The sequence below is a fragment of the Brassica napus genome, chromosome C5 (genome assembly GCF_020379485.1).
Source record: "Brassica napus cultivar Da-Ae chromosome C5, Da-Ae, whole genome shotgun sequence".
Classification (NCBI taxonomy): domain Eukaryota; kingdom Viridiplantae; phylum Streptophyta; class Magnoliopsida; order Brassicales; family Brassicaceae; genus Brassica; species Brassica napus.
Genome location: NC_063448.1, coordinates 19,929,514 through 19,943,944, shown reverse-complemented (window position 1 = coordinate 19,943,944; position 14,431 = coordinate 19,929,514). Strand labels below are relative to the sequence as shown.

General features: G+C 38.6%; 2 protein-coding genes across 4 annotated transcripts; one reads left to right on the top strand and one right to left on the bottom strand.

Annotated features, from left to right (window-relative positions):
• Positions 1-2,776: 2,776 nt before the first annotated feature.
• LOC106435103 (homeobox-DDT domain protein RLT1) lies at positions 2,777-10,410 on the bottom strand. Of its 3 annotated transcripts, none has more exons than XM_048758709.1 (18): positions 9,947-10,410; positions 9,393-9,848; positions 9,239-9,309; positions 8,592-8,945; positions 8,440-8,511; positions 8,180-8,344; positions 7,860-8,082; positions 7,370-7,470; positions 7,109-7,195; positions 6,837-6,989; positions 6,599-6,754; positions 6,312-6,527; positions 5,564-6,223; positions 5,029-5,493; positions 4,390-4,926; positions 4,198-4,302; positions 3,862-4,101; positions 2,777-3,779 (listed from the first exon to the last, which is right to left on the bottom strand). In XM_048758709.1, the coding sequence occupies exons 1-18, from the start codon at positions 10,125-10,127 to the stop codon at positions 3,006-3,008; spliced, it is 5,016 nt and encodes a 1,671-aa protein (XP_048614666.1). In that variant the 5' UTR covers positions 10,128-10,410; the 3' UTR covers positions 2,777-3,005. The 3 variants fall into 3 exon arrangements, with proteins under 3 accessions (XP_048614666.1, XP_048614667.1, XP_048614668.1); XM_048758710.1 differs by having other exon boundaries at positions 8,628-8,945; XM_048758711.1 differs by lacking the exon at positions 9,947-10,410 and having other exon boundaries at positions 9,239-9,301; positions 9,393-9,634.
• A 572-nt stretch (positions 10,411-10,982) lies between these two features.
• LOC106435105 lies at positions 10,983-13,136 on the top strand. The gene is made up of 9 exons (XM_013875956.3): positions 10,983-11,238; positions 11,338-11,447; positions 11,713-11,760; positions 11,843-11,956; positions 12,159-12,209; positions 12,326-12,382; positions 12,493-12,579; positions 12,675-12,755; positions 12,850-13,136. Exons 1-9 carry the CDS (start codon positions 11,106-11,108, stop codon positions 12,904-12,906), a joined length of 738 nt encoding a protein of 245 aa, XP_013731410.1. The 5' UTR covers positions 10,983-11,105; the 3' UTR covers positions 12,907-13,136.
• Positions 13,137-14,431: the final 1,295 nt, after the last annotated feature.

The window sequence follows — 14,431 nt, the reverse complement described above, 5'->3', positions numbered from 1 at the left end:
TCCATATACACAACTAGATTTACTGCGCTATCTCTAATTCTCTATACACGCTATATATGTTGTCCAACCACTAATTGTGTAACTAGAAGCAGTAGCGTTGGTGACAACTCAATAACATTATATTCTATTTCGTATTTTATCAAAGAAAAGCTGGAAAGGAAAGAATGTTAATTTCATGCGGATGTGGGCGCAAGATTTGTGTGAGGGGCGCAAGATTTGTGTGAGGTAACTTGGCATTGTATCGTGTGTATGGATCAGTCGATCACATGGCAAATCACTATACATTTGTAACCGTTAGGGTAACGGTTATTTGGAGTAGTTGGACACCCTTCATTGTATGGACTCATTCTTCAAATTATATGTTAGGACTTAAGAAACAATGAAGTTGCCAAAAGTCTACAATATAGAACTAAGGTGAGAAATGTAGGCATGCGAAAAATAATATTTTACGTTGTTATGATCTTAAGTAATTTAGAAAAGATACATGCTCATTTACAACTAATTCTTTTGAATTAAAATCTCTGAATGATATATAGACAAAACAAAATTATGAATTTGGAAGATATTATAATTTTTTTTGTTTCAAAATTAAAATTTTATTTTTAACAGTGGTTATCTTTGGTTAACCAAAGTTAAATTTTCATTAGTGGCGTAATCTATTTTTCAAGGATAACGTGAATAGCATAGACCTGTCTTTCATCTGTCCCAAGTCAACGAGTTGTGATTCAGTGTTTAATTTAGAATTAGAATATACTACAACTTAGGAATAACAAGGGAGTTGCATGCAGCAAGTCGCATTATCTAGGAAAACATTATGTAAAATATATTATGACAAAAATAAAACAAAAATGGCGCAATTTTGCTTCTGTTTTTTTTTAAATGTACTTGAATTGAGGCATATTAACAATTCATGGCTATCTTTTCTTTTCACATCAAATATTAATACTCCAAACGAAAACTTTCCTCTACTATTTTTAATTCTCAAATGTGTGTCTTTTTCACTACTTTTTCTTCTTTTACTTTTGGTGAAATCTTCAAATAAGCTTTTGTGGTTGTACCCAAACTTTTTCGAAATATCCCACTTGCAATAAGATCTGCGGGACCTGATATATTGTATAGTGGCACTTTTGCAAACTTTGATGGAATATAAATCGTACACCATCTTATCATAGTATATTTTGAAGACTTACACCTGCTCTTGTATCACCTCGTCGATCCATATTCAAGTTGTATGTTGGTAAAAATCCCAAGTGCACCCAATATCCAGGGCCAATATCATAAGAGATCTTGAAAACTCTACATTTTTCTGTTAGCATGTTCTATAGCATATATTTTAGCCAAGATCAATTGAAGCCCGTATGTAAAAAACCTCCTCATATTGGTAGAGTTCCCGTAAGATATTGAGATATAGAGTTGATGAACCTCTTATGATTTCTCGTGATCTATATTAGTGTTTTATCTGGACCGATGGGTCCAATAATTAATATATATATATAAACAACTGTAGTTGTGGGTTCGACGTGGTTAAAATATGAAAATAGAAGAGCCAAAAGAAACAAGAAAAGCGTCTAGAAGCAGGGAGCAGTTCAATTTATTCAGACCCAAGTTTTGGTGATCTTCCTACCTTGCAATCATAATTATTCCCTAAAGCTTTTTTCTTGCCTTTTTGTAACGATAATGATTCCCTTAAGCTTAATCATTCACTTTAATTAATCTTTAAGAATAAACTATTGAGTTTATTTCACGTTCCACCTTCATCTTCCTCCTTTTGGTTGGTGGGGGTAAAAATAAGAAAGAAAGAAACCCTCTTAACAACTATCATCTATAATGTTCAATTTCCATTTGAAGTTCTATAGTATTTGTTATTGTCCAATCTAAAGTTCGACTTTTTCTCTTCTTTTGATTCATGCATATTATTACCGCATGTGTCGTGTACAAAAAAGCAAATTTTGCTTATATACGATTTGGAATAGTTTCAAACAGATGTTACTCCTTACAAAGATAATGTTCCATCTTTCAGAGATATATATTTTGTACATGTAGATATGGACAAAATATAACAGTTGATTGGTGATGGAAGTGTACGGTAAAGAATTTTTGGCTCGTGACGTTAATTAGGAGAACAAGTAACCATATGAGATTGGAACATATTGTGGTTCATAGTGATTGTACTTCTGAAATTTTGAATAGTATATAGGAAAAAAATAAAAATATATATTAGATATCTTAAAATGCTCAAATGTAAAATTCTTGTTTTGTATCGAAGATTCAAGAGAACTGAAAAGTGTTTCTTTTCAATTTATTGAAACAGTTAAAAAAAAAAAGACACGAGCTGATTAACTACGTTACTTAGAGTGGTCTAACTTGGAGGCTTGGAAAATCCACGAAAGTGGTAAGATTTACTTTAGAATAACAAATAGTATAATATTGTAATTTTATTTAAAAGAATTTCAAAGAGAAAGGGGGGTCACTAAGACAACGAAGCAGAAGATATTCATGCGATTGCGAAAAAATTATGACAATGATTCGACAAAACACGAAAACTCTTTTTCAAGTCCTCTTCAAACATGTCTCTTTGTGTTGGGCATGTAACTTATGACATTTTATGGTAAGATAAAGATTCTACCCGAAACATAAGATGAATAAAAGTGATTCTCATCGGAAAGAAATGGAGATCAAATTACAGCTACACCCCTACAAAGCATATATTTGAGACAAAAGGAGAGATGGTTACGCCTTGGAGATCAACACAAGAACCATTGACTTACACTACTACTACTCAACAAAACAAATGAAGTTATTATTATTGTTATGATAACAAAGGCATTTGCTGATAATATATGCTTAGGCTTGGCTTGACTTTAACCAAACCAAATCATAAATGTTCTCTTCTAATGCTTCTCTTAGGTTTTCTCACCTATTCTGATACACTATCACTTTCTTTTCTCCCTATATATATATTATAAAATATGTCTTCTTCCTTGTCCACGTGCTACAATCTCAATTCATGAATCGCTGCTGCTGTAATCTTCTGATTCTCTGTCGTAATTGTTGGCTGCTGCATTATTACTAGCAGCAGGTAAATCATCATCTTCTTCATCTTCAGAGCTCTCACTCATTTCTGCGACATATTCTCTTTGGACTTGTTCAACCCCGGCAACTTCTTCTTCTTCTACATCCTCCATAGCCTCATTTGGGTTACTATTCCAATCAAACCCCCACTTGTTTCTCTGACTATAACTCACAAACTGACCCTCATCATCATCATCCTCTGATTGAACTCCTACACTGTTGTCGTCACTTTCACCATCCACTTGCATCGGAGTCATCACTCTGTTAGGTGTTTCACTAGCCCATTCCTCGTCCATCTCTCTAGGAGTTTCACCTGCCCAGTCTTGATCAATGCCTCTGAATGTTTGCTCTTCCTCATCTTCTTCGCTTGTAGGCTTAACAATGTCAGCCATTCTGCTGACTAAGCGGTAATTGTCCTCATCGTTCCTCTCTGGTCTTTTTCTAACAGTCCTCTTTCCTCTTCCAGGGACTTGGTGGTTCAACTCCACGCTCATTATGTTCCTGTTGACTGCAACATTGCTCCTACCAGCGACAAATCTGCCATTACCCCCTTGCACTTTCTTCTTCTTCGCCTTCTTGTTTGATCCAGATCCAAAGATTACTCGTCGTTTACTACTCTTTTTACCTGAGTTTGGAACAACCTCGTCTTGGTCTTCTTGCTCTTTGGGTCCTTTACCTTTCAGAAGAGAGTTTCCAGGGAAAAGGCTCTGCATATACCACAAAAATTGAGTTAACAGATGAACAAGTTTCACAATTATTAACAGAATCCAAACGGTCTAAAAGACTTACAATCTGCTCCTTCTCATCTTCCGGGACTGGCTCAGGTTTCTCTGGCTTCACATAAACAATGGATGCATCAAGGTCTGAAAGTCTCAAAGCAACCGCTGATACTGTCTTTGGTATCCATGGAAACACGTCCACGGATCCCGGATCAGCAGTAGCACCAGCAGCTCCAAAGAGCTCCTTTGCCGATAAAAAATTGGATGACAAAGATTCTTTCTTGATTGCACTCTCTAAATAAGTCAAGACCTGTCAAAAACAGAAAGAAAGATGAACGAGTTTTTAAAACAAAAAACGTAATTTTATATTTGTATTTTAGGGAAAGAAAAACAAGATGTTTAGTACCTGTAAAAACTCTTCAGGTGATGATGAAGCATTCAACCTAAACCCCCAGTTTTTTCTTTTCTCCTCTGTCCAAAATGATTCATAAGCTTCATCCGGAACAGATGCCTGTAGTCAATAAATGAAGTCGTCAAAAGTTGGTATCAAAGAACTGACTGTAGATTAAAAATTGACAAGAGTTCAATGATGTTTTACCTCAAGAAAAACAAGTAGTGCTTTGAGTAACCTGACTCCAAAAGGAAGAGGAGATGCAGTCAAACCTGAATCTGCTATCTTTCTCTCTGAACTATCAGCCATGTCTAATCTCTGGTGGCAAGAAGTGCAGTGCGTATACTCAGATAAATAAGAAGCAACACAAACTTCACATGTTGCTAATAGTTCACATCTCTTCTTCCCGTCTTTCCTAGCACAAGAAGGCACTGAGCTGTACGTCTCCGTCCACATCCATCTCTGGAAACTATGGAACCTTTTTAATAAATTCTCCTTCTCTTTGTCATTCCTCCTCCCTAGCTCAACTCTAACAGAAGTTGAGACTCCCATTGAATCAGAACTCGACCCCAATATAGCACTAAATGGGCTCACAGAATCTTCCTTCAAAGAGGGGTTTCTAACTAGGTTTATTTTCTTACAAGCATTCTCTTTGAATGCTCCCTCAATCTTCTGCAACATTATGCGTAAATGGGACTCTCTGACCCCACGCATATCCAGTGATGCAACAAGAGTGTCAAAAGCCTACGTTGAACAAATTCACACAAGGCATGGTTAAAAATCTCTATCTAAGCTACCAAAAACCTTATAGCAACAAACTGTTTTAACTGCTGAAGTTGTTATTACCTCTGCTGAATCAATGAGGCGCCACTTGCTATCATGGAGCTCAACAAATATAAGGCCCGAGCAAGGATCACTTTTAGATGCTGATGCAGCAAAGTGCCAGTAACGATTGTGGCGCCGATCTTGTCCAAGCGGCAAGGATCGGTATGGATACACCTCTTCTGCTTTGTGGCTTATGTATGATTTTAATTGTGAGCGTGATCTCTTCGAAGAGCAATTTTCTTGACTTATATTGCCCTCTTGGTTAACAGAACCTCTCTCAGTAGATAACTTATGAACATCGTTTGAAACAACTTCCAGGGGCGGCTTCGTTTCATCTACAAGTTGAGAAGGGTCTCTGTTGAAACCATCAATCTCACGGGTAGAGTGTTGAATATCAAACTTAAGTACATCTCTCATGCAGCTGTTATCTAATTGTGCTTCGGCCCACATTTGCTTTTTAAGAGAATTTGCTGCTTCCAGACGATCCTGCAAAAGAAATTTCAGTCAGATCACAATTACAGACTCAAAAGCTGATAAAATGAAAACCAGACTTTACCTCGAGATTAGCTCTGATGGAATTTCCTTCATTGGCAATACCGACTAAAGCAACAAGCGCCTCAAGGCGCTCTTTAACACTTAGATGACAGTAATCTCCTTCTGTAAGACCTAGAACCCATGATTTGCCCTGCTTGATATCTTCAACCACAGCATTCTTATTATCCATGCAGCTAACCGCTGCATCTTTACCCTGCTCACTATGGCATTGTGGCACAATGGTCTTCATACTGCTTGTAGGTGGAGAAGAAACCTCCTTCTCAACCTCACTCTTCACATTTGCTTTAACATCGGAGAACATAATCTCACCTCCCTTTCCGGACAAACCATTAGCTTCACCTAGATCAGCACTTTTTGAGGCACTTGGTAGAGTGGCTAAATCGTCAACCTCGGGATCCTCATCAATATCACATTCAAAGTCTTCATCCTTTTCAAGATCATTCACATCTTCTGGACCTGCTAAGCCATTTTCAAACGCCTTTATTTTCTTCCTAGCTTCTGAGAGTATTGCCTCTCCATCCGCAGGATCCTTCACATAGGGAGCTCGTACACAATATGTGGAAGGGGCTATTCTTTCGAAGAGCTTCACATCTCTTGTCAATGCAACAGAGATAGAAGCCTCTGGCGTCTTGCTTGTTCTCAGGTCCCTAAGTCCGGATTTCTTCAAGTGGAAATCATAAAAACTACATAAATAAAACATTTATATTTAAAAATAAAATTAACAGAGCATATATAGATTATAGATATACCTGAATCTTGTCGGCAAGCTCTATTACAGTCAGTCCCTTGCTTCCCTCAAGAGAGAGAACATGAAAGGCAGCAAACTTGACAGTTCCAGGTGTCAACCGATGCCTCGACTTGCGCGGAGCCAGCAACCCTTTCTCCAGCATTGATGCAAAAGCACTCTCAGCTGCTGAACCACTGCGAAGAGTAGAAATGATATCTTCACAGCCTTTAGCCTGCAACTGCAAACACAATCCAAACATTTAAGAAAAGAAATAAAACCACCAGCTGCTGAACCACTGCGAATAAGTACCTCATCCTTTTCACCAGTATGGGTCACACGGGAATTATTTTTCTTCAGCCTAGGCCCAAATCCACTAGAGAGTCCCAATTGTCTGAGTATTTCAGGCCATGTTAGTGGGTTCAAATGCTTTTTCCAACTACGAATGTCAAAGCCCCATGCATAAGCCTGAAGAGGAAGAACGCATTAGGAAAGAGGAAGAGAAAAGGTAATATGTATTATTATAGCATGCAGAGAAAGAGAAAGTTACCCCTTCAACAATCTGAGGATGACCACCCTCAGGATTGGCTGTAGTATATTGGTTATTTCCAATGCCACTATAAGGTGTTCTAGCAACATCTTCAATATCTCGTATTATTGATCTCAGAAGAGTAATATGTATCTCCCCCAGCAACCTTGAGTCCTACAATAGGATATACATATATGTATCATATACAGAGCAAGAACAATGGAACGAAGGAAACAACAGTAGAACACGAGAAAAGAAGGGAATCTCAGAATGAGTAGTAAAGAAAGACTTACATAGTCATGCAAAGCCTGAATAAACTCATCCAGGGTAAAAGGCCATAGGTCAAGAACATCGGAAAATGATATTAGGAATCTCCAAACCTAAAAAGCAACCACAATGTTAGAAGGTTGACAATGCGAAATGGTCACAAAACGTGACAAACATTTCAACTGGTTCCAAATTTGTCTCATTGTGCTGATCCAAAGTTATTCTGATGGTACTAATTTCAGGTAAGAAACAGTATAGGGCAGAAAGAAACGATCAATAGAGCATACCATTAAAAGGTTTCCAACATTTTCCTCGGAATCCTTCCATGGAGAAATGGTAAACGGCATTTTCAATTGCAAAGCTTTTGGTGGAAATGTGCTCAGAGAATCTGAAAAAAGTAGAATAGCAGCTACTACGATGAATTGCAAGATCCAGAAAGAATACTTAAAGCTAATCGAGTAAGATATAAGCAAATTACTTTGACCATCTTGATTTTGATAAGTATATGGAGAAAGATCGAATGGTATGAGACATCAAATCATTAAGCTACGCTACTACCCAATCTAGAGGGCAATGTTTTTATAGCAAAATAATCAACTCAATATTTCATGGCAATGTTCTAAGATGCTACAACCAATATGGTATATATCTGGGACAATATAATTCAGAAGCTATAAATTGTTCAAATTGTAAAGCCTACGGCCTAAGTAGACCATCAGGGTCCAAATCCAGTACTTAGCTAAATCAATATCATAGTTTGGCAGAGAGAGAGCATACCTCTATACAGGTCAAGGTTTTGTAATGTCTCATGATCAAGCTGTATAACCGAGGACAATCCTTTGCTACTAGCCGCCAAATCCATTAGCTCTAGCTGTTCATCTTCAATTAGATCCATAGCCTCTTTAGCAATTCTACGTGCAGTTGCTTTCTCAACTGCAATCTTGCGTCTTATAGCCTCTTTCTCTCGGCGAATCTCTTCCTTCTGCTTATTCTTCTCCGCCTTTAACATTCGGACAGAAACATAAGTCAAGTTTTCTCCACCAAAGCTGCTCAATCTCAGCAAATAGTTAAAAAAGTTTATAGTTTGCAGAACTTACCCGTTCATTCTCTCTCTGTAGAAACCTTTCTCTTCTTTCCATTTCACGTCGCTGTTCACGCTGTAACCTCTCCTCTTCTTTTATTCTTTCACGCATCAACCTCTCTTCTTCTTTACGCCTCTCACGCTCATACCTTTCCATCTCTTTCCTCATGCGTTCTTCATTCTGAGGACACAAGCTTCAACTCATCAATATGTGTTAAAAAGGGATACCAGTAAAACGACAGTAAGACCTTTCTAGAACTGAAGAGAAATAAATACCCTTTTCCTCTGAAGTTCTAGTTTCTCAAAATCCTTTTGTCCACTCCCTCTTCCGAGTCTACCATCGTTAATCTGTGAAGAGTAACCAAAGAATAAGAACACTATCTTGTAAGCAAAACGGGGATGAAATGGAAGTTGGCACAGGAAGCTACCTTTCCCTTCCTATGCACATCATTACTCATACGCACCCCGTCAGACAACAAATACGGATCTTCAGCTCGGAGGCCTGAGGAGTCTCTCTCCAGCAAGAAGCTATCACCACGAGCTGATGGGAGAATGGGGCTAGGCATGTCTTGCTGAGATGTAGAACAGTTACGAGATGAGTTTCCATAGGACTTTGGTAAAGGCCCATTCCCCTGCATAAACGACGAACTCCTAGGCCGTGATATTTCATAGTCCACACCACGTGCATGACTTTCAGAGTACCGCCCGAACATATCAGGTGTAAAGGAAGACGGGTCGTTCAGAGATTGTTGGTCATGGAAAGAACTGGTGGCAGCCTGAGACTATAATAATCGACAAAAGCAAATAAGTTCAACAATAAAAAAAAAAAAGAATATAAAATGGTTACAATGTAACCAACAAAGTGAATATCATCTTTCTAACATTTGATCAGAGAATAATAGCCGCCAAAAGATTAATCGGTCAGCTTATATGCAATGAGAACTCTTAGAATTAGTCCTACCATTACATCAGTTTAGCAAACCTCTTTAACTTATCATGTAAAATATTGCAACTGATAGAAACAACGAAATAGCTAACTCAAAAACAAAGGAATTAAAATAGCAAGGAAACTAACTCTTCGAGGACGGACATCATGGGGCTCATACATTTTGCTCTCATATGGATGACCTTGGTGCGTCTGCATTGCTACAATAGTTTGTGAGAAAGAAAGTTAAGAGTAGGAGCAATCAAAGCAACAAGAGACCAATGATATCGCAATAGCTTCATACCTATAGGTGTCCCAAAAGCACCAGGAGGCAAGGGATCAAACTCCATTCCAAGAATAGGTCCATCATCTCGCAACGGCTCCCCTAACTGAGCCTCAATGCAAGCAACAGCTCTACGAACCATCACAGACGACCGTGGCGGCTCGTACCCTGCGCTCCCCATTGTCTCGTACTCAGCGGGAGAGTTACTACTACCACTCGCGAACTCCCTCCTGGGATCCGAGTAAGGGCTGCAGCCAGAACCCGAATCAGATCCGGAGTCCAGTTCAGCAGCAGGTAAGTACAAAGCAGGAACAGCAGAAGCCGGTTGAACCGGGGACGGTTTGGGAGTTTTCTTGACCTGACCATCCTTCTTGTCCTTCAACCTCCTGTGACAAAACCACATCTGTAACTGCCGATCTGACAAATCAAGTTTCTCAGACAGCTCAGCCCTCGTCGCCTCCGAGGGATACGTTTCCTCTGCTCAAACAAAACAAAACCAAACCAAACAATTCAGATGGAATCAAAATTACAAAAAGGAAGGTAATTACTAATTAGATTTGGATGAGGAGAGGAACCTGCATAGACTTGCTCGAGGGTTTGGAGCTGAAAGGGAGTCTTCATCTGACGCTTAGGCTTAGAGGAGGGAGAGTCCTTTGAATTGGAAGCATCAACGACCTTCTTCATCTTCTTATTCTTATGGTTAGAATCAGCAACGCTCCTGATCTGATCCTCTTCTCCATCGGAACCCATCTCCATGAACAAACAAACAGAGAGAGAGAGAGAGAGACGGCCGCAAAGAGAAGACCAAATCACCCAGAAGACAAGAACAAGAACAACACAAAAAAGCTAAGCTAGGGCTTTCTTACAAAACAAATAACCCTATGATCCCCCTTTCGATTACTAAGTAGTAACCCCAAAACAAAAACAAAAACAAAAACAAAAACAAAAACATTATTATTGTAAAAATAAAAATAGAAAATAAAAAGGTGGATGGAAGGAATATATAAGAATGAACAATAATAAAATCCGTAAGGGAAAAACACCAACAACAGAACAGGGCTCGTACTCGTACCACTCATCTTTAATTTCAACCTCCCCTTCTTATATTTCTTTTCTTTTCTTTTTTTCACTCTTATCTCAATTTTAATCTTTTGTTTCTTATAAGAAGAAATGTTTTTTTTAAAAAAAATTAAAAGGGAAAAAAAAGGAGAGTAGAGTAGAGAGAGTCGAGGGATGATATGCTACAGCGAATCGCGTGTGTTTCTTCTGCCGTTGATTGTGTTTATGAGCAGCTCTTCATGATGCGATCTTCATCACACTTTCGACTTTTTTCCTTGTTTATTCCTTCTTTTATTTTAATGGATTATTATAATTGATTATTAATACAAAAGGCTTTTACGGGCCTGGTCCTGTGTTTTGTTTCCGTCTTTCAGAGATCCGCTCTCGCAGGTTGCAAGAGCTTTTCTTCTCCAGTTTCTTGTCGCCCACTTGCGTAGAACATAAACGTCAAGCCGTTTGTCGTTTTCGAGCTTACACTCCCTGCCGTCTTTAAATCTTTCATTTAACCACTATTAAACCGGCTCAGTGCCACTTTCCCAAACCCGGTTCAATCACGTCCCTTCAAAGAGAAATCGAAAGATCCTTTGGAGAGTCTCAGGGAAGTTGCCGACACCGGGAAAATCGCCGGTGTGCCTGCCTGAAACAGTCGGAACGCCGGAGAACTGGTGACAGAGAATGATTATGCATTTGGCTGTTCTGTTTCTCGCCATCATCGTTTCACCACTCTTTGTTTTCTCATCTCAAATCGAGCAGATCGGTTCTAACCAGAATGATCCAGACGCAGCTAAGCTCAGAATATCACAACTAGGCACACAAACAACATATTCTCTTCTTTTTTTTCTTTTTTTTTTTTTTTTTGTTGTTGTTGCTAATTGTATTAAATTGCTTGATGGCTCTGATCATGTAGAAGAAGCTGTTCTTGAGGAGACTACGCAGAAGGTGAAAGAGCGTGAGAGGTTGATCCAAGATGCTGAAAGTCAGATCCTTGATTTTCACTCTGCTTCATCCAGTTTCGAGGTTGGTTTGGTTATAATTAGCTGAAAATGCATTAGAAAATGATAAGAGAAATGTTATAAGACACACTCGTCAGATCGTAAAAATACTTTTCTAGGTGTGTATATCTCTATCAGTTTATAACATGTGTAAGTTTTTAATTATGTTTCCGTGTCATGATATAAGGTCTTTGTTTCTGTTTGGAATCAGTTTCTTTGTTGAGATTTAATACTTTGAAAAATACTTTATCATGATAGTTTAATTGCTAACACTTGCTACTTGATCGCAGAGCGGTTTACCTTTGGTCCAAGAGAGGATAAGCGAGTTGGAAGAAGAGGTCTGTTCAGCTACTCTCTTTTTTTTAGATCAGCAACTTCAACTACATTAATCTAAAGATTAACTGGGTTTGGCATTGCTAGATTAAACTCCTATGGGCTGCCTTGAGAACAGCCAACTTTGAGCTTCACGTTTTAGAGGATAAGGCAAGAGATGCTGAACGTCAAGTTAAGGCTACAGCTTTCGAAGTTAAACAGGTGATTTATTCGCTTGTGTTTGACTTTTGGGGGGGGGGGTTTAAGCGCTCATCTTGGCTTTGGTTGCTAGGGGTGAGTCTTTTTGGTGCTGTGGTAGCAAATGGAATCTGATTGATTCTAATATGGTTAACTAATTGTATGTCAATGAGTTCTCATATTGTTACAGTGATCAAGTGCTTCATACTTTTTTAATCATTTATAGATGACCGAAGTTGTTACGGAGCAATGGATTCAAGTTCAGCATCTTGAGCAGGTCTTTTAAGTTTTTCGTTAATTGCAGGTGAAAATATGTTAGTGGTGAGCAAAGTAGTGTATCGATTCACACCGCTGATGTTACTTCTTTTTATTTGTTTTTGTTGCGTCATGAAGATGAAAGAATTCAATAACCGTAGGAATCGCGTTCCTAGCAGATGCACTCTCTTGAAGGTAAGTAAAATCTTGAATACAGTTCTCGGACTTGCATGAAATTTTGAAGAACAGAAGCTTATGCCTTTGTTTAGTCATCTCATTTCTCCTTCGTGTATCTGTATTTTTAGCTCATGAGTGACATCCGCTGGGAGGTAAAGAATGCCCTGTCTCAGTTAAGAAGCCTCTGGGCAGCTGTTACCAAATACCACCACCAGGTTTTGTTTTTAAATAATCTTTACATTTTCATCCTCTCTATAATTTATATGGAATGATTATATGATTAACCACGCTTTGCTTTGATTCTTTATAGTTGCAAGGCTTCATCAAGCATGAGATGGAAAGAAACCAGATCACATCAGCTCTTGCAAACAGTGAAGTGGTGTTTTTTATGGTATGTGGTTTGTTTTTTTCATATCTAGCTAATGTGTTAAGTCCATGTTTGATTCGTCTGATCCTTGAACTAATCTGTAAAACGAAATATCCAGGCATCTGCGTTGATTGCCTTCCCGGTGTTTGGAGCATGGATCTTACTCTCTGCCTAGTTTTGTTCCTAGAATACATGATCAACGGATGCGTCAGCCATATTCAGATTGGTTTTGCTTCTGTTTGTAGCTCAAAATATTGTCTAGTCATTGAGATCCCTATGATTGATTGCATCTGTGAGCAAACCGATATTGGGGTTAATCTCTGGTTTGAACCTGTTAATTTTGGGTATGTTGCACAATTTTGTCAAAGTTCAGTTTTTGGAGTAAGTATATTTTTAATCCCAAAAGAGACGACCAAAGAGATGAAGACAAAATCATTCCTCGTTCGTTATTAGCTAGCTGTAAATTGTAAATAAGAGGCATTACGCTTTTCAGGGTTCAACGTGAAATGATTTCAACTTTTTTTTTTTTCCTCAAATTGAAATTTATATATAAATGAAACCAACATACATGTTCAGAAGTTCAAAGATGACAAACCATCTGGATCACAAAAAACAATCAGCCTTTAACTCCTACCAAGAGCGCTAAATCTCCCAAAAATCTTCAACCTCCAGAATAACCAAACAAAATATACCCCCTCTACTCTAATTGGCAAGAAATACTTTTTTTCATTTACAAAGAACTTGTCTAGCCACCGAAGATGACCTGAGGCAACATAGGACTGTGTTAAACCAAGGTTAACCATACTCTGTGCGATGAAAGAAGCACATCTAACCGAAGCCAACGCTTCCACTTTCAGTTCCTACTGTACAAAAACCTGCAACTCCTTCCTTAGATCCGAAGGTTTGTATTGCAGAGCCGGCCACAAGCAAGGCTTAACCACAACTTCAGACAGATCATCAAAAGAATATGAAAAGCTCACCTTTTGATATCTAAGACTTCTCATACTTTCCACCGCCCACAGAGAGACTTGAAGCTTAGCCTCCAATAATGTCGGAACAGCAGGGAGAGCTCCTGTAGGACTCTGCCAACATCATTTCTAACTATCCAAGCCGCACCTGTATAAGAGCTCCCTTTTGACCACTCCATTCCTATCTCACATTTCACCCATCCTTTTGGAGGCGCAATGAATGGAGGACAGACTTCAGGCGGACATACCGCTACCTCCCTCTCCATACTTCCCTCTATCTGCTGAGCCATGAACCATTCATCAGCTTCCTTATACGCTTTGCTCGCAATATCATCAGGCGTTAAGCTTTTTCCTTCAAAAAGAAAACCATTTCTATGCTTCCAAAGATACCATAGGATCCAAGGCCAAGCCCTTGAGATCTTAGGATCAACCTTCACATTCTTACTCATCGACAACATATAAGAGATATTCTCATAGATGGATCTCTCCAACCATCCTCTCGGCAGCGTAGGGATGTACGAAAGCGCCCAGGTCTAAGATGAGGTATAAGATGAACCTTTTTTTTTTGCGCAATCAGACAAAATTCATTAGATAATTAAAAAAAAACCCAAAGGAGGGTTCACAATATAAAAATGGCTTTTTGCAATAGAGTCTGCTAGCCCATTAGAGCATTTCCAGCCCACCTCTATATTTGCCTCTATAATAGCATTTATAGATAAAATCACTCCAACT